Source organism: Stereum hirsutum, assembly GCF_000264905.1.
Source record: "Stereum hirsutum FP-91666 SS1 unplaced genomic scaffold STEHIscaffold_12, whole genome shotgun sequence".
NCBI classification, from domain to species: domain Eukaryota; kingdom Fungi; phylum Basidiomycota; class Agaricomycetes; order Russulales; family Stereaceae; genus Stereum; species Stereum hirsutum.
The window spans coordinates 1,419,789-1,439,218 of NW_006763142.1; the positions used below are offsets into that span (position 1 = coordinate 1,419,789).

At 51.2% G+C, this 19,430-nt stretch overlaps 7 protein-coding genes across 7 annotated transcripts; 3 read left to right on the forward strand and 4 right to left on the reverse strand.

The window, feature by feature from the left end:
• Window positions 1-1,209: 1,209 nt before the first annotated feature.
• On the forward strand, window positions 1,210-2,012 carry STEHIDRAFT_101191 (DUF1857-domain-containing protein; the record flags this gene model as incomplete). Its single annotated transcript, XM_007307101.1, has 3 exons — window positions 1,210-1,383; window positions 1,464-1,535; window positions 1,685-2,012. The coding sequence occupies 3 exons, from the start codon at window positions 1,210-1,212 to the stop codon at window positions 1,904-1,906; spliced, it is 468 nt and encodes a 155-aa protein (XP_007307163.1). The 3' UTR covers window positions 1,907-2,012.
• A 125-nt stretch (window positions 2,013-2,137) lies between these two features.
• STEHIDRAFT_170478 (uncharacterized protein) lies at window positions 2,138-5,722 on the reverse strand. The gene is made up of 3 exons (XM_007307102.1): window positions 5,353-5,722; window positions 4,182-5,259; window positions 2,138-4,128 (listed from the first exon to the last, which is right to left on the reverse strand). The coding sequence occupies exons 2-3, from the start codon at window positions 5,229-5,231 to the stop codon at window positions 2,563-2,565; spliced, it is 2,616 nt and encodes an 871-aa protein (XP_007307164.1). The 5' UTR covers window positions 5,232-5,259; window positions 5,353-5,722; the 3' UTR covers window positions 2,138-2,562.
• Window positions 5,723-6,330: 608 nt separating this feature from the next.
• On the reverse strand, window positions 6,331-8,211 carry STEHIDRAFT_101192 (Thioesterase/thiol ester dehydrase-isomerase). The gene is made up of 5 exons (XM_007307103.1): window positions 8,131-8,211; window positions 7,415-8,042; window positions 7,218-7,298; window positions 7,048-7,148; window positions 6,331-6,834 (listed from the first exon to the last, which is right to left on the reverse strand). The coding sequence occupies exons 2-5, from the start codon at window positions 7,997-7,999 to the stop codon at window positions 6,576-6,578; spliced, it is 1,026 nt and encodes a 341-aa protein (XP_007307165.1). The 5' UTR covers window positions 8,000-8,042; window positions 8,131-8,211; the 3' UTR covers window positions 6,331-6,575.
• Window positions 8,212-8,629: 418 nt separating this feature from the next.
• Window positions 8,630-9,862, forward strand: STEHIDRAFT_159696 (uncharacterized protein; the record flags this gene model as incomplete). The annotated part of the gene is made up of 5 exons (XM_007307104.1): window positions 8,630-8,718; window positions 8,798-8,856; window positions 9,077-9,282; window positions 9,528-9,761; window positions 9,812-9,862. 5 exons carry the CDS (start codon window positions 8,630-8,632, stop codon window positions 9,860-9,862), a joined length of 639 nt encoding a protein of 212 aa, XP_007307166.1.
• A 550-nt stretch (window positions 9,863-10,412) lies between these two features.
• STEHIDRAFT_83072 (glycoside hydrolase family 13 protein) lies at window positions 10,413-14,059 on the reverse strand. Its single transcript, XM_007306783.1, has 12 exons — window positions 13,841-14,059; window positions 13,707-13,781; window positions 12,918-13,142; window positions 12,781-12,858; window positions 12,661-12,715; window positions 12,508-12,608; window positions 12,109-12,439; window positions 11,952-12,028; window positions 11,729-11,887; window positions 11,517-11,649; window positions 10,800-11,448; window positions 10,413-10,733 (listed from the first exon to the last, which is right to left on the reverse strand). Exons 1-11 carry the CDS (start codon window positions 13,950-13,952, stop codon window positions 11,367-11,369), a joined length of 1,428 nt encoding a protein of 475 aa, XP_007306845.1. The 5' UTR covers window positions 13,953-14,059; the 3' UTR covers window positions 10,413-10,733; window positions 10,800-11,366.
• A 1,701-nt stretch (window positions 14,060-15,760) lies between these two features.
• Window positions 15,761-16,832, forward strand: STEHIDRAFT_62355 (Osmotin thaumatin-like protein; the record flags this gene model as incomplete). Its single annotated transcript, XM_007306735.1, has 6 exons — window positions 15,761-15,795; window positions 15,856-15,982; window positions 16,048-16,213; window positions 16,331-16,510; window positions 16,576-16,659; window positions 16,720-16,832. The coding sequence occupies 6 exons, from the start codon at window positions 15,761-15,763 to the stop codon at window positions 16,830-16,832; spliced, it is 705 nt and encodes a 234-aa protein (XP_007306797.1).
• Window positions 16,833-17,476: 644 nt separating this feature from the next.
• On the reverse strand, window positions 17,477-18,043 carry STEHIDRAFT_113294 (uncharacterized protein; the record flags this gene model as incomplete). The annotated part of the gene is made up of 3 exons (XM_007307105.1): window positions 17,477-17,738; window positions 17,811-17,881; window positions 17,906-18,043. 3 exons carry the CDS (start codon window positions 18,041-18,043, stop codon window positions 17,477-17,479), a joined length of 471 nt encoding a protein of 156 aa, XP_007307167.1.
• Between the last annotated feature and the right edge of the window lie 1,387 nt (window positions 18,044-19,430).

Here is a 19,430-nt window from a genome sequence, read left to right on the forward strand (position 1 = left end):
TAATAGACCTTACCGTGAGCTAAGTAAGTCTGTCAGCCAAATGTGAGACAATGCCGCACGAGAAAAGAGGCGAGGGCGGCAAGCGAGGTTCTCACGCTCTTTTCTTCCCCGACCACCAGAGCCTCTAGAGACCGTCCGGCCTCTGGTATTTATTTTTTCGACCCACCCACCTCCCTTTCATACTCAGCGTATTCACGTCTGGGTGTCACGTGTTCCCATAGGGGATACATTTATCACTCAGACGTGTTTACAGCTCGAAGCTGAGCATCAGGAGATCCATTTGTGGCGCTTCAACTCCGCTTTCCATCCCGATCGGAGTTTGCCGTTCTCCTGTGCTCACGCTTCCCCACCCACTCACAAGTAAACTGGTCAAAGGTTGCCTCTACTTCAAGGAACCTACCTAGTCATCGAGAACCTCCGTTTGCGAACGAGAGGAAGAAGACAATTAGTTAGCGAAGATGGGGGGAAAATGAAACCTCGTCAAGTCTTAGTGAACCGCGTAGGGGCGGGACCTGGCGGGACATGAATACATCGGCACCACCCGAGCTACGTATTGACAAATATCTACGCTATTTCCCACTCATTTTGTCCTCACCCATCGCAGATACAACCGTGATCATACTTGAATTCCTGGAGGTTGTAAGTTGATCCATTCCACGATGACAATACTTACTGTGAATAACCCAAGCCGAGACCAAGAACGAGAGCACAGTTTCTTTTCGCGCCCATCAGGTCGCAGAGACTCAGAGCTTGCTCAGCATCGACCCTTCTAATGTTATGCTTACTTGTTGGCAGGACATTGATGCATCGATGCTCGATAAGAGCGCTTGGCTTGGGATTTCCTCGCCGGCAAGCACTTACGCGTCGCGTTTCTGCAGCTCGTCGTGTGTATCTGAGCCAATTGACGGCGGCTAGTTCTGAGAACCGCTGAGAAGATTTACAAAGAGGACAGTCTTCACACTGTCAACGAGTATACGAAGATGGACTCTTTTTTGGGTATAAAGGCGCCCTCTATTTCGCCAGCCATTCGACATATCTCGTCTTGAAACCGAACCCATCTATGCCGTGAATAGTATGTGCTTGCTTCGTAATCATATCTCGAATATGCGCCTTCGTCGCCGCAACTCTTACTGACCTATAAACCATTATATTTATGTTACAGAGCTTTCGAATCCGCATCATAACCGGCTAACGTCTCCAAGTACAACGATGTCCGCTCCTAAGGCCTCTATCGCCGCCACGCGCCCCGTCAACCCGTCCGGCGTATCGCCCACACTCACCGCAGACCAGCTCTGGAAAGGGCTTGTCATCAAGTCCCGTGAACCACAACGCTTCCTCGAGTTCTTTGAATCGTGCGAGATCGTCAAGGATGAAGGAACTCTGGTACGCTGTCGTGTCGGCTTCGGATAGTTCGAGGTCTATGTACGTTTCTTGCGTTCTGACAGCTGTTTCATACATCTCAGATATCCCGCCGTGCAAAGACCAAGACCGGACAGATCATTGAGGAAGATGTTCACCTATATGAGCCTACTATTGTACGTGAACCCTTTATCTTTCTGCATTCACCCAGCTATCGTCGTCGTGTTCTGTTTCGAATTATGGAGCCCGTCACTTCATTCCTTTGTCAACCGTCCTTGCTATAACTTTTGGCTTCATTTTGTTTGCTCACCCCTTGTTGATGTAGTGTTACTTCGAATCTGGATCCTTCCGCGTCACCAACATCATCTCCTACGACTCTGCCGGCGAGCTCCAGCTCACCTTCTCCTTCTGCAACGGCATTCCTGGCCCGAATCCCGATGAGGCCCTCACTAACCCGGTTGTAGCTGCGAACAAGGTTGGCGAGGGAGCGGTCAATCATACGCTCGAGGCTGTGAGGGCGTTAGTCAGGTCTGGAGAGATCCAGTAGCTGAGCAGTGGGAGAATGATGATGTGTACCAGTGATCCGTGAGAGTGGGTAGGTTTGTACTTTAGGAATAGAGGTTGTATCAGTTTCGTCTGTGAATCGTATTTTTTGTTACTGCGGTACCGGAAAGGGTCTATGAATCAACTTACGACCAAGGCTGTCGCAAAGGTATCAGATAACTGCTAGCGCCGGTGAATCTGTCGTTGAAGGTAGAAGACACACGAACGGAAAGGAAAGGGCATGCAAAATGAGGATTTGCAACCGATGAATAATATTATGGATAAAGGAGTGTAGGGATTATGGGATTATAAACGAGTGAGTTTACTGGATATCGTCCGAACCAGGTATATAGACCAACCAAAAAAAATCAGCACGTAGCTTAGCTATGTACGTCGACGATGGGAAAAAGATGGTGTCAGTGAGGTATGTACGCTAATGATGAACGACCACAAGCATAAGTTAAACAAAGACTCGGTCATAAATGACAACGAGGACGCGAACCTGCCGGCCAGAACTTGAAGGACGTAACAAGTATAAGAAATCGGTACCATGCTACCTCGTATATAAGGCCTCGTAAGCAGGCCCAGGGCTCAGGCTGATATGGTCCACGGACTTGTAGTGCAGAGCGTTCCGTCGTACACACGATTTTTACCCGAAGCTCATTTCAATCCCCTCAGCTTGACAATCACCTCCTGCATGCTCTCCGCATTCCACTCCCCGCTCCAACCCTGCCTCTTCTCCTTCCTCGACAATGCCTTCACACGATTCTTCACGCTCTCATTCCTCTTCAACCCAACTCCAACTCCAAATCCTTGGGCCTTTCCGTGTTCTTGTCCACGTATCCACCCACCATCAACCAATTCATGCTTCATGTCCTCCTCAACCTCATTCTCTCGCATCTGTTCCTCTTGTATCCAACGCGCGAGCGCCTCGTCGTCACGATTGCCGACTCCGGACCAAGCTGCAGCTGGATCCCAGACGGGTCCAATGTTGGCGAACGGTCGATCAATGTGTTGGGAGTGGATCGGACCACGAGGGTCGAAGTTCTTGCGCAAGGGGGTGTGCACGAGGCTCTGTGTGTGCGCACAACGTACAGACCACGGAGTCATGGGTTGCGTGGGTGAAGGCGAACGGTCGTCCGGTGTTGGCTGAGGACTAGCTTGATGCTGGGGTGAATAAGAGCCTGGGTGGCGACGAGAGATGGGTGGACTACGCGGCATATGTAGGCGGAGATCGGCGGGAGAGGGTGCCTGTGGAGATGCGAGGGCTTGCGATAGTGCCGGGGAGGGTTCAGGAATCGGAAGAGGATAACCACGCACGGCGTGCAGACAGGGAACGCCAGAGATATCAATCACTTCGGTATTCGCCTGTTGCGCCTTCCTCTCCCTCACACGACCACGTTCATCATCGACATGCGTCTGCGTCGTCGAAGTCATCGTGACGCCCATCGTTCTCGACTCAATACCAGGCGGGAGCGGCGGAACGATGGACAACACGTTATTCTTCCTCGTATTCCACTTGCCGCCTTCACCATCACTAACATCTCCAACAGCCTTCCTTTCCGCACCCTGCATAACCAACTCCACTGGCGGCCTCTCCCCCAAATGTCTCGCAAGCTTCGACATCCTCCTCCTCCTAGCCTGCAGGTCCTTCTGCTTCCTCTTCTTCTCACGGTCCGAGAAAGCACTTTGTGTGCTCGGAGATGTGGAAGAGATGGAGGCGCGACGCATGGAGGCGCGGGAGGTACGGACTGTGAACGCCGGAGAGCGGGGCGAGAGGGATGGAGAAAGCAAGAGGAAGCTGTTCGATGGCGAAGGTGTGAGAGAGGGTGTTCCCGAACGGTTTCGGTGTTTACGCGAGGTCGAGTTACTGATGGAAGGAGTGGGACGAGGACTCGGAGTAGGACCGGATGCAGAAGGGCGAGCACGGTCTGGGCTGAGATGGGGCGACGAAGGCGAGCCGGAGATGGAGACGGATTTCTCGGACGAGGGTGTGGCGAGGCAGACGTTGAAATGGGTTTGGCCAAGAGATTGGGCTTTCTCGACGTTGACGCTGAGGTTCGGCCTCGAAGCATGGTGCGAAGTGGAGCTGGAAGGTGGTTCGATAGGAAAAGACGTTTCGATGGTGAAAGGGGGCTCGAGGATGGAAGGAAGTGGAGGAAGGAATGATTCAGAAGCAGAAGACTTCTTGTGGCGGTGGCGTTCTGATATGGCGGACTGGCTCTGCTATAAGACGTTTGATGAGATCGAACGAGCGAGAATACAGAGAAAGAACTCACAGTGTAAGCAGAAGTAGAAGCAGTTCGGCCCCTCTCACCAAACATGAAGTCATTCAAACTACCACTGTCGCTACTCGACCTCTCTTTCCCCTTGCCCTTAGCCTCCCTTTTCCCTTCAACCTCACTATCCACCGACTTCTGCGACCTATGACCGGAGCCCTTCAGGCCCATCCGTGCCGGCGGAGAAGCTGGGGTCGAGGCCGTCGGCGACGGCATAACGAACGCAGAAGCGGCAAAGAAGAGTGGCGAGGCCCGTTTATTGCTGCGCGCCAATTGATCGTTATCGGGCTTCTGCTCTCTAATGGAACTCCTATTCGAATGAGTGGCCTCGACCTTCCGTCCGCCCGGCGGTGTAGGCTTCTGAATCGGACGCTTCTCCGCCACCATACGAGGCGGGAAGAACTTCGGCGCGATATTTGTATAAACGATCTCCTCCTCCACCTCCGCATGCGAGCTGATCGTTGGAGCGGTGGAAGGTCTGTCCGAGCTTCGGATACGAGTGCGAGTGCGATTACGACTTTGAGGAGGGTTGAATGCGGTGGAGGTGGGGGAAGGAGGTGTGAGACGGAGGACGGGAGTGGTACCGAGGACTTTCGCGAGTTTGCGCGTGGACTTCATGAGCCGTTGACGCTGGTCGGCTGTGAGTGGGCGCTCGAGTGGGGGCGTATCGAGATTTCGTTCGGAGGGCGAGGGTGCGGTAGTGGGACGACCACGGGAAGAGGAAGAGGCTGTGGAACGACCCCAGGAGGAGGAAGGAGATGTGGTGGGACGACCAAGCGTGGATGTAGGGGCGGTGGTGGGACGACCGAGACTGGAAGTAGGAGCGGTGGTAGGACGACCATGATGGGATGTAGGTGCAGTGGTAGGACGGCCGAGATGGGATGTAGGTGCAGTAGTAGGACGACCAAGATGGGATGTAGGTGCAGTGGTAGGGCGCCCAAAAGATGACGTTGGGGCAGCGGTCGGACGACCAAAGGAAGAGGTGGGAGCAGTGGTCGGACGACCCTGAGAGCCAGAGGGCGCGGTGGTTGGACGACGGAAGGATGCCATCGTAGAGTTGGCCTGGAGAAAGAGAGAGCTAACGAGTTGGAGTCAGCTTTAAGACATCAAAACAGAATGACGATGGCAGGGGTCCAGCGAATAGATGACAAAAAGGAAGAGAGGGGCGCACCTATTGAAATGGTGGGAGACCACGGGTCCTGAGAAGATAAAGAAGTGATTGCGAGTGTGGAGTTGATCCGATGAACTATGTATGGTGATACCGTCGAGGCCGAAATTCAAGAAAGGCGAAAACGTCGAGTTCCGTGTATGTTCTGAGAAGGTACAGCGAAGAAAACAAGCTGTGGTCGGGAGGAAGACAGAGACACAGGAAAGTGGGGAAAAGGACGGAGGTAAGACAGTGGAGCAGCCAAGCCTAGATAAATCGTGAAGATGCAGTAAAGCTAAGCGATAGGCTGAGAGATCGGGGCGAAGAGCGCAGTGATGAAGCACTACGTAGGGCCCCGTTCTCCGTTGTCTCCAATCGGAAGATTAAATTTAACCACACGAGGGGCACTATAGGTAATATCGTCAGTGGGGTGGGGCGCGGTCTTGCTCTGGTGTTAGCAACAGGAAGCAACTTCTTCTTTACTAGCGGTAAAAGCCAGCTCGTGATAGGTACGAATGAAGCAGAAGCAGAAGTTCTCGACGGCCTGGCCAGCGCTGACGCTGGTTCCCTTCGCCTGCCCTTGACGTAATCCCGAGATCGGTCTGAAGTGATGGAGAGGAGACAAGTTTTCGAGGACGTCGATTCGGAGCCTCTTGGAGATGATAGCTAACGACAAGCACAGTGCTTTGAACGCGCTTTGACAGTGGAGAAATGGATCTTTCTCTCCTGCGTAGTTGCGATGCCGCAGTAGCGGGAAGGGGTGTTTCATCCACCCACATTTAGCGAATAATCTGAGTTGCAATCTTGTCGTTAGCGGGTGAACCCCTGTTGCTGCTGCCCTTCAAACGCATGGTCGATGGTCTGGGGCATATGTGATAGTCGACGATACTCTCGCCAAACAAATGATTGTGCTGCTAATGTACAGCAAACCACCTTGAGGAGCATCAGTGAGGGCAAATATCGACCGCAGAGGAAGTCGATGAGCTGGCGTGATGATGGACGGTGCGGAGGAATTCTTATCATCACTTGCGGGTTCGGGGGCCACAATGCTCGGCATTTGCCGACGCAAATCAAACCTGCCATCAGTGGCCCCGACGGTGTTGAGCATTGTGGCCCACACAGTTCTGGGCGTCGTATTGACGCGCTTGGAGAACTAGATACTCCAAGTATAGGAGGGACCGAGGCGGTGATTAAGCCAGGAAGAAGCGCAATATAATTCTCGGACTGTTGGGCCAGTCCTATGCGCGCTATCGGAACCTCCACCACTTCCCCTGTCCGCTCGGGGCGATCTCTCCCGCCTCCTTGTTCCCCAAACCGTTAACTCCATTCTTCGACTCGCCCTCACCCTCCATCATAGCCTCCCCCACTTCTCTTCTCCCCTCCCCTCCAGACTTATCAGCACCGATCTTGCCAGGTACGCGCACACCATCTCCAGGCTCGCCCATGACCTTGGCGATGGCAGATGAGTTCAGAAGTTGTGCGTAGCGGGGCTGGACGAAGAGGGCACTATTTTTTTTTGGGTTAATTTGTATTTGTGGAGTGGCGGATTGAGTCGGTGTCGAGAGAGGCGGGAGGGAGTGGTGTTGAGAAAGGAGGTTAGTCATCGTGTCGATGAGGGAAAGACGTCATAGGCCATCGTTGAAGTATCGTGGTGAGTGCCGCGTAAGTGGAAGAGGGAGCAAAACAACATCAGCAGGAGGGAGAAACGAGGGGGCTTACTCTGCTTCTACGAGTAATTTGCCGGACAGGTCTTCGACCGTGCCTACGACTTTTGTCCGGCGGCCTTTGGCCTCGACTAACTTGATCTTCAAGACGATAAACTGGAGCAACACATAATATCTGGTAAGACATACACCAATCGTCAAGGGCTCTCGGGACCGACACCGTACCTGGTCTGCGAGCGTTGGAGCTTTATAATTGATGTTAAGCCTTGCAGTTACACCGATCTTCTCCGGGAGGTTAAGGATGGCCTGGCGAGGAAAACCTTCGCATTAGCTTATGCCGATAATACGGGAACACGATAGTCCGTCAAAGAGCGGGTGATCGCAGTAATATCGAAGGAAGCCAAGTAGAAAAACGGACTCACCACTCTCGCCAAACTCTCGTCTAACAACGTCGCCAACAAACCTCCATGAATAACTCCATCATGTCCACACAGTCCTCTCCCCACATGCACGAACACCCATCCCTCGCTCTCGTCTCTCTTCGCCCTCACTAACGGCGGTAAGGCCAACCTTCCCGGTCCCCTCAACGCCCCCGCCGTCAAACTATTCACTCTCCTCTCCTCCGGAACCTTCAAATATGGTCTCGTCTCATACCAATCTTCTCCCGCCGCTTCCGTTGCCTCTCGGTGTTGTAATAGAAGTGGAAGGGATTGCAAAGTTTCTTCTAAGGACTCGACGTAGGAAATTGCATCGGGGTGTGATGGGTCGGGTGGTGGCGGTGCGATGCGTGGGGATAGGAAAGTGAGAAGAGTTGGAGGGAAGAGGGACCCAAGGGTGTAGGATGTGAGAGCGATTCCTGTGATGCTTAGGATGAGAGCTGGCCCACTGAAAGCGCGGCGGTGGGTGGCGTGTGGCGTAACGTGAGGCCGGATTGGAGAAGTGTGGTGTAGATTGTGTGCGTTGCGCGAGCCCAATAGCTGTAGCGAGCGTAAAACTGGACGAGACATAGTTTATGAGAATGGTGAGGGTATCACTCCAGATAAATATATTCTGTAAAGCGGGCGGTCAGAACGTTTGATGTCCGGTGAAGACGGGTACGAAGACAACGGAACAGTCAAGTGTAAAATGATGACATTACCTATCACTGGTCCTGGGTCTTTAGAATGGACAGAATACTATCAGTTTTCGTGTAAAGAGGCTTGTATAAGGATTAGTGAACAAGAGTTTTGTTGGCTGCTGGCACAGTGATCAAGGACGTGCTCCGGGCCGAGAGGGAGGTGAAGTATCCGGTTGGGGTGACACACGTGGGAAAGAAATTAGCCGAGCTATGTTGAACTTTGGCAGTTCTCCGCGAACAACCACCGTACTTAACTTCGTCTTGATCATCTTCTAGGCTATACCGATTGCGGACTGCAATTGATCTTCTCTTTGTCTTTTTTTTCCGAAAGTACGCGGTTTTCTTTGTTAGATGGAATTTGGTCTTCTTCAGCGACTTCTCCGTACAAAAACACGCCAGATCTCGAACTACCTTCTGATAGTTGGGTGGTTGTAACTTGTCGACGTAAGATCCAGTTTTCTGGTCATCAACTCTCGATATCTCTTGGTAAATCAGTCTGTTCTACGTTTGAACAAAAAAAATGCCCCTCTACCGTCTGGATGGAGGAGGCTTCTGTCTACTTCAATCTATGTACCCCGTAGAGTCCGTCCACTACCGGTATCTGGAGGGGTATATTTTTCTCACAGACTTTGGCAGATGTATATTCCATGGTCGTATAGGTACTGACGTTTCCCGCGAAAATTGCTAGGGGGCGTGAAGAACTCACCGCTTCTGACGACAGACATCTCATCGAGTGGATCGGGCTCCGTATGTCCTCGGCAGACGATCACCCATAAAAAGAAATAGCAGAACACAGAAAACTCTATGGAACACGACGGTGAGTCGCCTTCTTCTATTTATACACAATATAGCCATCACTTTCAGGACTAATCTTTGGGTTGTACTTCGCGAAACACAGGAATCATAGAGCGACCGTCACGATACGTCAAACTCCGAGCTCGATCTGATCCACTGATCAAGGCCTTAGTAGCCAAGTATCTGCCGGAAAAGTACCTGAAAGGTTTGGCCCCATTGAGTGATCTTCGAAGACAGGGAGATGATAATGCAGATGAAACCTCAGAAGATGGGGAGGATGATGACGACGGCACTATCCAGGGCAACGAGCAGAAGAACGCGTTCAATTTGGACGCGGTTGTTGGGCCGCCTCCCGGACGCGAGTCGACCGCTCACAAGGTCCGTCCGTCGTCATTCTCCATAAATCTAAATCAGCATTGCCAGTCTCACGCACGGAAGATAAACAGACGATCTTTCTCACATTTGGCCTGCTACCTGCACGACTACGAAGAGCATGTCGACCATGACCGCGGCTAAGATAACTCCCACAGAAAATAGGAAGGAAGGAAGGAAGGTGTAAACACGCCGGCGCGCTGTCCCGTCTACTTTTGCCCACATCGAAAGTCATGGCTGATCCGTCCTAGAAATCTCGCCATGTTTCGGGCCCCGCCCATGGAAACAGTGATCCCTTAGGCGAGTACGACGTCCAGCCCGCTCACGGGCGTTCTTTCTCCGTCGAAGGCGAATCTAAGGTTTACCATGACATAGGAGTCGACGAGAAATTGCATGGCGAATATGATGGAAACGCGATCCTCGAACCGAACGGGGACGACGAACAGGAGGCGGTAGCGCAGCTCACTGGGGAGGGAGTCAACTCCGTAAGTTTCTCCGACACCGTCATGTCCAGTTACTCACCCTTCACGGATAGTCGACATCTTCTGCAAGCCGTATTGCTCAGGCTTATCAAGACGAAAGGTAAACAACTCGCAAAATGTCCTGGTTACTGATCATGCTCTATGTTGCAGGATTGTCCTACCGCACCGCAGCCATCGCTTCTGTCCTCGTTTGGTGGCGTGAAGAGCACGGATACCCATACATAAATAAACAGAAATGTCGAGGGGAAAAATGCGCCATTTACACCTCCGCCCGGTTCACGGGCTGCTCTGGCTGTCTCCCGGAAGAGAAAGCCCTATGGTGCCGCTGCGAACTTCACGGACCCTTCGTTGTGCCCCTAATCACATTTGTATCTACCTACGAACTGAACATCTTGTCTGTCCGTATATTGAAAATCTTTTCCCCTCGTTTCGTACAATGAGGCAATCTTTGAAAAGGAGCCACGCTGATTGTGGCACCTTGGCCTTGCTAACGCCACAGTCACGCTCACGGTGTAACAGGCGCGTGACTGGACGCGTTTATTCAGGTTTATTCGCGTCTTTCTCGAATCTCCTTCTTTCCTCTTCCTTCTGCACCACATCAAGCTTTCGTCAAGATTTCTCTTTCCCCTCCTCAAACATGTCTTCAGATACCACCCCGCCGACCACACATTCCACAGTCTCTACCACAACGTCCATCACATTCAAAATAGTCCGCTCAGACGTGTCGCCCAGCAGAACCGTATCCATCGAAGCCGAACGGAGCATGACGGTCACAGAGCTCAAGAAGGAGCTCTACCGACTCGAGGATATCGCCCCTGAAAACCAGAGACTTATGCACCTGGGAAGCACAATGCGCGATGAATGGACTCTGGAGCAGAGTGAGGTCCGAGATGGGGATGAGATTCACAATATTCGGCAGATGCGGGGATGAGCGTGTGTGGCTTGGAGCGGTTCATTGGGCTCGTTGACAGTTTGGTATGTCCATGGAGCTTGGCTACAGATACACTTCCTGATCCTGACAAATGCGCTTCGCGTACATAGCTTAGATGGAGAGGGATACCTCGCCTCTGCCTTCAGGGACCATCCATGCTTTCCGTAACTCGCTTGATCCGTGCTCTGCCGTCTATGTGCACGATGAGGATTGTTCGACACGAATGAATAGGCATAATGAATCACCATAATATATTATGTAGCCCGGTATACTAGTAACCACATAACCCGTTACACATGCGTATGTACGCGTATGTAGCAGCACTATGATCCACATATCCACACCACACAGGCCTCTACGCCGGACATCTAGTGTGAAAAAGGTCTCGAGAGTCCAATGCGAGTATGTAAGTAAGGCAGGTGAGTGGTGACGAGGATGAGTGTGACGATATTTGACAGTCCAATGAGTACGCCGTATGTTAGGCAAAATTCAAGAGTGAGACCCGATCAATATGAGCAAGAAGTCCATGTAACAGAGTAATGAGAGTGTGCGAAGTCCGTATGCCACAGCAGACCAAACCAGGAGAGCGTAAAGCAAATAGTAACAAGGAAGGGCAACCACGAGTTTGTCCAACGAAAACCAAAATGAGAAAGATAGTGGACAGCAAATACGACAGCTTAGAGCTTCGAGCCAGAGTAGAACGCCACAGCGCCCCTCGAAGGGACCGAGGCGGTGACTTTGCCGCCACTGACGGTGATGCTAGATCATGGGAACGAATTCAGTTTGAGCATGAAATTCTGAAAGGAGATAGGAAGTTGTGAACGTACGTAGTTCCAGTGCATGAGCTTCCCGAGACGGCACCGCTGATCACATCGCAGTACGTGCCATCGGCGAGACCAGTTGTGAAGGTGTTATCCCACTCGCCGTCAGTGTTGTTGATGATCACGAAGCCGACCGCATCTGAGAATACACCTCAAATCAACAACATAATCTAAAAAGCCACAGACCGAATTGGAGAGAACAGGATGGGAAAACGCACCACGCTCGTAGGCGATCTGCATATTGGACCCAGTTTGCCAGTTGGTGAGCGAAGTAGACCCAGCAGCGGTGCGGAACTTGACGAGGTTGGCGATCGCAGTCCAGCGGTGTTGGCACAACCAGCCGTTGGTGCCGTTGTTGCCACTGCAGGAACCAGCACCTATTGGTAGTCAGAGGCCAAGGTAAGCGTCCAGTACAGTGGCGAGGACATGTGTAAGACTGACCGGAGTTGGGAGCGCCAGCATCATTGTCGCTAAACTCATAGGATGACAGCACGCTCGGCGTTCCGTAATTGTGCGTCCTATTCAGAGGCACAAATCCATCAGTACACACTTCTTACCACGGGCCAACAGGGAAATAAGGTCGAGAGCTGGTACTCACAACGAGAACACGTGTGCTAAAGTATAGATCGCCCCATCCTTGTAGTTGAGTCCACCGCCGTTGTTTCCCCTCTCCGAATCCATGTTCGCAACCCAAACGCTCGCCGCGCTCGAAGTTACATCACTCGTGCTCTCGACGTTCTCCAGCGTATCGATCCCACCGGTCTTGAACGCGGTCTCTACAGCGACTTGGTAGTCGGACACGGACACTGTCCCAAGAGAAGCGTAGTCTGATTCCGGAATGGGTTGACCGGTGCCGATGACCTCTTGGGTGATGTAAGGGGTGGTGGAAAGTTGGGAGACGATGTACTGGAGGTCAGTCACGGGTATGTCTGTGAGTTGGAAATGGGATACCGTTAGTGTGCAATAGTACTGTGACTGGCAGGGGAGTAGGACGTACGTTTCGCAGCGTCGAGACGGAAGCCGGCGACACCGAGGGAGAGCATGTCATTAGCTTCATCGACAAGCGTTTTGCGAACGTAATCCGTCTCGGTCGCCAGGCTATCGAGGGTGTGTGAGTAAGGGACGAGCGAATTCGTAGAGAAATACATACTCGGCAAGGTTCTCGAGTTGGCAGAACTGGATTTGGGTCTTGTTCGACCAGTCCACTGGACAAGAGTGATAGGACTGTTAACCGCTGAGATATATACGCCATATGGATGATTTAACCTACAGATCGCATCCCCATCCGTGCCACAATAGTGGAAGTCGTACGAGGAGTAGTACCCGGGGTAGTTGTAGTGGGTCCAAGCTTCACGAAATCAAGCGTATCAATCAACTACTCGTAGGAAAAGAATGAAATATACTCACATGTACCAGCAACGCCAGTTCCCGAGTCCGAACCAGCCATGTGGTTCCAGATCGCGTCGACGAGGACACCGACGCCAGCATTCTTACAGGTCGTGACCATGCTGGAGAATTCGTCTCTGGAACCACGTTTGGAAATGAGCTGGTTGGAGACTTTTTGGTAGTCGGTCCACCAGGAGTCGCCAGTGATGTGTTCGGTGGCGGGGGAAACCTGGACATAGGCGTATCCTATAGGTAATAGACAGGTGTGAGTTGGAGACGCCCACAGCAATAGAACAAAGAGCGCAAGAAAGACTGAGACATTGCATGCAGGTATTATCTTCCACCTAACATGATATCCATCGGAGGCTTGGAGCGGTGAACGAGGTTTCTGAGCCACATCCGTCCACAGGGGTGCCCCATACCCCATAAGCAGTCTCGATTTCGCCGAAGGTAATGCTTCGATGTGTGAAGCGGCGCTCAACACAGTTTCACCTACGGCTTGTCATGGAGGTCGTAAGATTAGACCACAATGGAACCCTGCGGAGCACGTTCGGTTGCGTTTGGGAATAGTCTGCCATTCCCAATCTTCCCTGAAACCAAAACAACCTGAAATTTTGGGACACGTCGAAAAACACATATGAGGACACGGTTCGAAACTCTGTGTGTGGCCTAATGATTGGTAGACAGCGCAGCCTCAACGGAATGGTGCCACCGCCACACAACAAAAATATTTGACAGCAGGGTCCCGCAGCACGCAGTTGTGTGAAGGCAAACAAAAAAAAATGGAGAGCGGACGAAACGATTGCTAACCTGCAGGCCCGATAAAGTCTGTGCATTCCTGGGCAACACTGTTCCAATTCCACTCGAACATCTGTATGATGACGGCTGAAGTAGTACACAGGAATCAATATCCACACCACCAAAATATGGTAGGATATACGCACGGTTCGTGGTGGCATCACGAGTAACAGGCTGTGCAGCCAGACGGGGCGCCGCGTTCACGCTGGCGATTCCAGCGGCGAGTACGGCGAGGAATACTGAATTAGTGGAGAGCATGTTGGGTAGTAGTTGTGTCGTATAAGCAAAAGAGAGTGGTGTCTTGAGACGAAAGAGCGACGGCAAGATGACCTGGGGAACGAGACAAAGGTATGGGTGTGGTGAAGGTGAGGACAAGAACAAGGATGAATTCAGAACAAAATCGAAACAAGGGGATGCCACGTTACTTTCTTGCCCCATAAATGTTTTCCCACGCGCACTTACGGCGACTGTGGCCCGTTGCATCGTGTTTCGGAGGTCCAAACTTGGTCCAAACTAAGAACTTGTCCTTGATCCAGACTTCCATGGCACCATTAACCCTCTTATAACGCAGATGTCTCCATTTCGTTTGGTCGTGTTTGCCCTCTTCATTTCTTTTTGAGGTGCTTTCTTCAGGTTCGAACTAAAATAGTCAGGTATGCCATTCTGGCTAGTGCGCTAACGCGCTTTGAAGGTATTGACATTTATCCTGCAATTAATGGTTAGTGCTATCAAGCGACGACGGTCAACCATTTTGGCTGTAAAGATTTCCCTGCTTTGGTTGGGCTACGCCCTTCAGCCTCACCAATCTGACTTCCTTCCTGTTCATCTCGCTTCTATAGGCCAACTGTCCGATATATTTATCGACAAACGGGGCGTAGCTCCGGTAGGTCTTGTCCTCTTACTGGCTTCATCTTGTCTCGATTTCGTCCGCATCGACGGTTGATTCCAGCCCGGCGTTGACTTCCGGACTTGAACAAGCTGTCAAGCTGGAGACTAGAGTCGGAAGAACAAAGAATTGCATTTGGAACAGCACGAGCCACGCTCCCGGATCTGTGAACACACTGTGGCGGTGGCTCGAAACTGATGTACTTAGATGTGTCACTCGTCATCAAGTTTGATCACAACTCTTCATGATGGTCGCGGGCTCCGCCTCTATATGCATCGGTTAACCTGTCCTGGGCTTATATCTCTTGTCTTGATGCCTCTGGGGTCGCGCGTCAGCTACCATATGGACTCAACCATATTGAATGACGGTCCCATCGGCTATCTATCTGCACACTTCCCACCGTTAACCTTTGCCGATCCAGTTGAAAACATGTTCGAACAAAATCCTCGAGAACCTCAAGCTTTGCATGCGCAAATGCTTCCCTCATGTACTCGTCCGTCGACCCACATGAACATGCTCTCTCGTGCTCTGACTCGACACCCTCGTCGTCCAGCAAATCCATCTTTGATCACAACTAAAGGATATCTGCGTCATACCTCCATGTGCTGATGTCTACTCCGTTGTCTCTATCAAATGAGCCCGAAAGTGTTCACATCCATTGACAAGCCCACATGCCCTCTGCGCGTCTGTCCTCCCTGCAACCGCGCACACGATACCCTGATGGTTTTATTATTGGGGTCCTACAGTGCTTCATCGACTACACAGGTCATCCCATTGAAAACTCTTCGGAGGACTGTACATGTGAGATGAACACTTACCTTGGCGATACTTCCGCATGCTTTCTCGGACAGAAACATGTGTACACTCCCCAATCTTCTGCTTCCGTGATCCCCAGTCTTCATGCGAGCTCTCTATATAAGACCAATCGCAATCCGCTGGAAATACTAACCTCGCAGCTTCGTCAACAGGCCGTCCATCCTACACCCTCATCTACCAATCACACGCTCACTTCGCGGTCCTTTACCCCTCCACTCATATCACCACGATGAAGTCCTTGTCTGTTGCTGCCGTCCTAGGACTTGCCTACTCTTCTGGTGCTTTCGCGGACCGCACGTATGTCGCTCTCAACCTTTCACACTTCATGGAGACTAGCACTAACCAATCAATCATCGTATATAGCATGACCGTCACCAACAACTGCGCCTACACCATCTGGTAAATACCATACCGACGAACCGATTGTAACGCACAGGACTCATGTGTGATGTTGTTTAGGCCTGGAATGTTCACTGACTTGAACGCCGGCACCGCTGTCCCCACGCAAACTACAGGATGGGAGCAGGACGCTGGAGCGACTGTCTCCTTCTCCGTTCCCGACAACTGGACTGCAGGCCGTATCTGGGTGAGTATCCTCTCCTTTCCCGACGGATAGAAAGTCTGATCACTTTAATTATTTGAATCATATAGGGCCGTACCAGCTGCGACTTTACCACCAACCCTGGACCCAACTCCTGCACGACCGGTGGCTGCAATGGTGGTCTCGTCTGCGACCCATCTACCGGCACAGGTGTTCCCCCCGCCACCGTTGCGGAGTTCACGCTGAGCACAAGCGATTTGCCAGACAACTATGATGGTACGCATCCCTATTCATATTCCCTTCGATTCCTTCTTCTCCATGTTATCTCCGGCGTTCTCGAGGTAGTATTCCAATGTTCACGATAGCTAACGGCTCCGGTAATCTTGTTTATAGTTTCGCTCGTTGATGGATTCAATATCCCGATGGAGGTCACTGTCACTGGCGGTTGCTCCACTGCATCCTGCCCCGTTGATCTCAACCCGGACTGTCCTTCTGATATCGCGGACACCGATTCTACTGGCGCAATCATCGGATGCAGGAGTGCGTGCCAAGCTGGTCTGTCTTCTGACCCAGGTGCGCTCGCTTTCATATTCATGATCACGAAGTTCATTCGAGCTTAACCATCTGTGCTGTATTAGCCAACTCGCCTTACTGCTGCACCGGCGATCACGACACTGCCGCCACTTGCCCTAACTCCGGCGTTCTCCACTACGACTACTTCAGTACGTGTTATCCTCACTGAATCATTTCCATGTCGAACTCATGGTGTCGTGCTTTTGCAGAGGGCAGCTGCCCCGACGCGTACGCCTATGCTTACGATGAATCTTCCGGCACTGCGCTCTGGACTTGCCCATCTGCCACCGCGGCTGACTACACCATCACTTTCTGCCCTTAATGTGTTGCATTATGTGGCTCTGCATGTAATTTATTCCTCGTACATACCGATATTTATCTCCTTCCTGCGTCGATATATACCCTCGTCCAACCCTAATCACCCTCTGGAATATCCTGGCGTTGAGACGTCGGCATCAAGGTGATTGTGGCACCTTAGCTTGGTCACCCTGCAGACGTGTCTGGCCTGGCTTGTCCCTGCGTTTTCCTCTAGTGAGATAGATTCCATTTGTCTTCAACTGACAGGGGCAAACAATAACTCCTAGTGCAACTATCGGACCCGTTGTTTTTATAGGTGAGTGAGAATATGTAGCGCAGATCATCACCTCTTCTATGCTTCACGATGCCTATGTAGCGTGCCCAACGCACTTCACAACATATCTATTCCATACCAAAAGCATCTTTCAGACCTAATAGTTTATTTTCCTGCTCAAAATCATCGACGATGAATCTCCTCGGTGGGCGCTCGGAATACAGGACCATCGGGGTCAAGCAAAGTGATAGAATACAATGACGAAACTTCTAGTAGTCGTCAATAGCCAGCACAAAGGTGGTTCGCCATTAAGTTAAGTCTTTCTTGAGCTCTCAACAATGCCTGAGCTCAAAACCATTGAGGTCGATGCTCTAGTCACTACTGATCCCATTCAGTTAATGTGATTCATGGATGACCGCGTACCAGTCATATTCTCCACCAGCGGTGATGTTCATGGTTGGTTGAACACCGCCAAGGCAGAGTACAGAGCGGGCAGGAATGATGCGGCGCGAGATAAATCGCTTAAGTACCGACTGGGGATGTGACGGCGTCACGAGCGACTGGTTGTGACTGGACGCGATATCACGCTCCCTCTCACTTTTTTTCGCCTCCGAGTCTTTGACTCCAACCCTCTCCAACCCTGATGTGAGTAGACGCCTATTCGTGATTCGTTTAAGAGCGTTTGTATGTTCTAAGCAGTCAGGGATTTATCAAACCGTATTCGCTCACAGTAGCGCGCCCTGGATAATCCCAATAGCTGAACGTGCGGGTCTTGCTGCACAATTGCACCCCCTGACGACCTACTAGTAGATCTAGCAGTGCACTTGCATCTCAGACTTGAGAAGTTTGGCCCGATTGTACGTCGCTACCTCTCCGGACAAGGCCCTCCATCCCATTGTTCTTAGATGCTTTTCGTAACTGATGATGCCCTTCGTTTGTGCAGCTATCATGGACTCGTCCATGGTCTTCACCGTCTTCGTACCTCGTAGGCCATCATATTATTTTAGTGGAGGGTCCGCGCACACCACAGCTGCACATGCTCTACCGCCGTCAACCTTCATAGATCGTCTTCCTGTCGAGATCTTGGCCAGGATCTTCCTACTCGCCAAAGGTCCTCATATATTTCCCGCAACAAACAGCTTAACGGACTCTTTCGATCTTCCCTTAAGGGTCTCCCATGTCTGTCGTTTTTGGCGACAGGTAGCACTTCGAAGTCAAAAACTTTGGACGACTTACGAAATCAGCCACAAACGTCCTGCAATTTTACCCCTCGTCGAACTGTATTTGGAGAGATCGGGAAACCTTCCTCTTAGCATTTCCGTATGGTGGCATCCCGCTAGCGATGCACTCAACGACGATGCACTCAACGACGATGCACTCAACGACGATGCACTCAACGAAACAGACAAGAATGATGGCCATTCTTTGTACTGTGGCGGACTAGGAAGCTGGACGGACATAGAAGCTGGACAAACTTTTCTGGAATTTTAAGCGCACATATTCGTGCCTTCATCGCTCTAGATAACCTGTAGGCCTACATTGTCCCGTGCGATCTGTAAAAGTATTTTGTGTGATCCTTGTGAGTATTTTGTAGAAGATGGTGAAATGTTGTCGGAGATGGGGTTTGTGTGGCAATTTTGCCACATGCAGGGAGCTCGACAGACATGGACACCGCGACTCGCCTTTAATATCAGCGTATATGCTCGTAAAAATCTATGTGGGGTATATATGAGGACATGCCAGAAGTGATTCCAAATTATTCTGGCAGACCATGGTTGCCTACTTTTGCATGGGACATCTTTTGTTGAGGGGATCCTCTGGCTAAGGCACCACAAGAGGCTCCCATTTCGTGAGGCTCTAGCTCCAGCATCCATGATCTTCCTCATACAAAAAGTTTATGGTCTTGGAGCCCCAACAAAATAATTCTTCTGCCAAGGTCTGCTTGTTTTTAACAGACTGTTTGGCTTCTAGACGGCACGAATTTGTAGAAATGACCGATTTTGCACCTCTCAAACATCCGAATGAATTTTGAGCGCAGAACGTCGCGCAGCACCCCAGGAATATTTATGCAGATAGAATTATGTATATAGAAACGCTACGGGTACTTCTTGCTGTTGGTCTTCTAACGATTATGTGTACGAAATCGGCGGGCAAGGGGGTGTGGCGCCTTTTGGCATCTTTTTCGCCACTTATTCGGCAATAGCCGGGCCCTTTGGGCGCGCGTCCAGCTTCCCTGTTTTGCCACTTTCCCCACTCGTCGTCGCAAAATATTCATTGACGATGGTTTACTGCATCAAGCTCTCTAAATAGTTGTAAATATACTTAATAGATGTCGGACTACCTAAATGT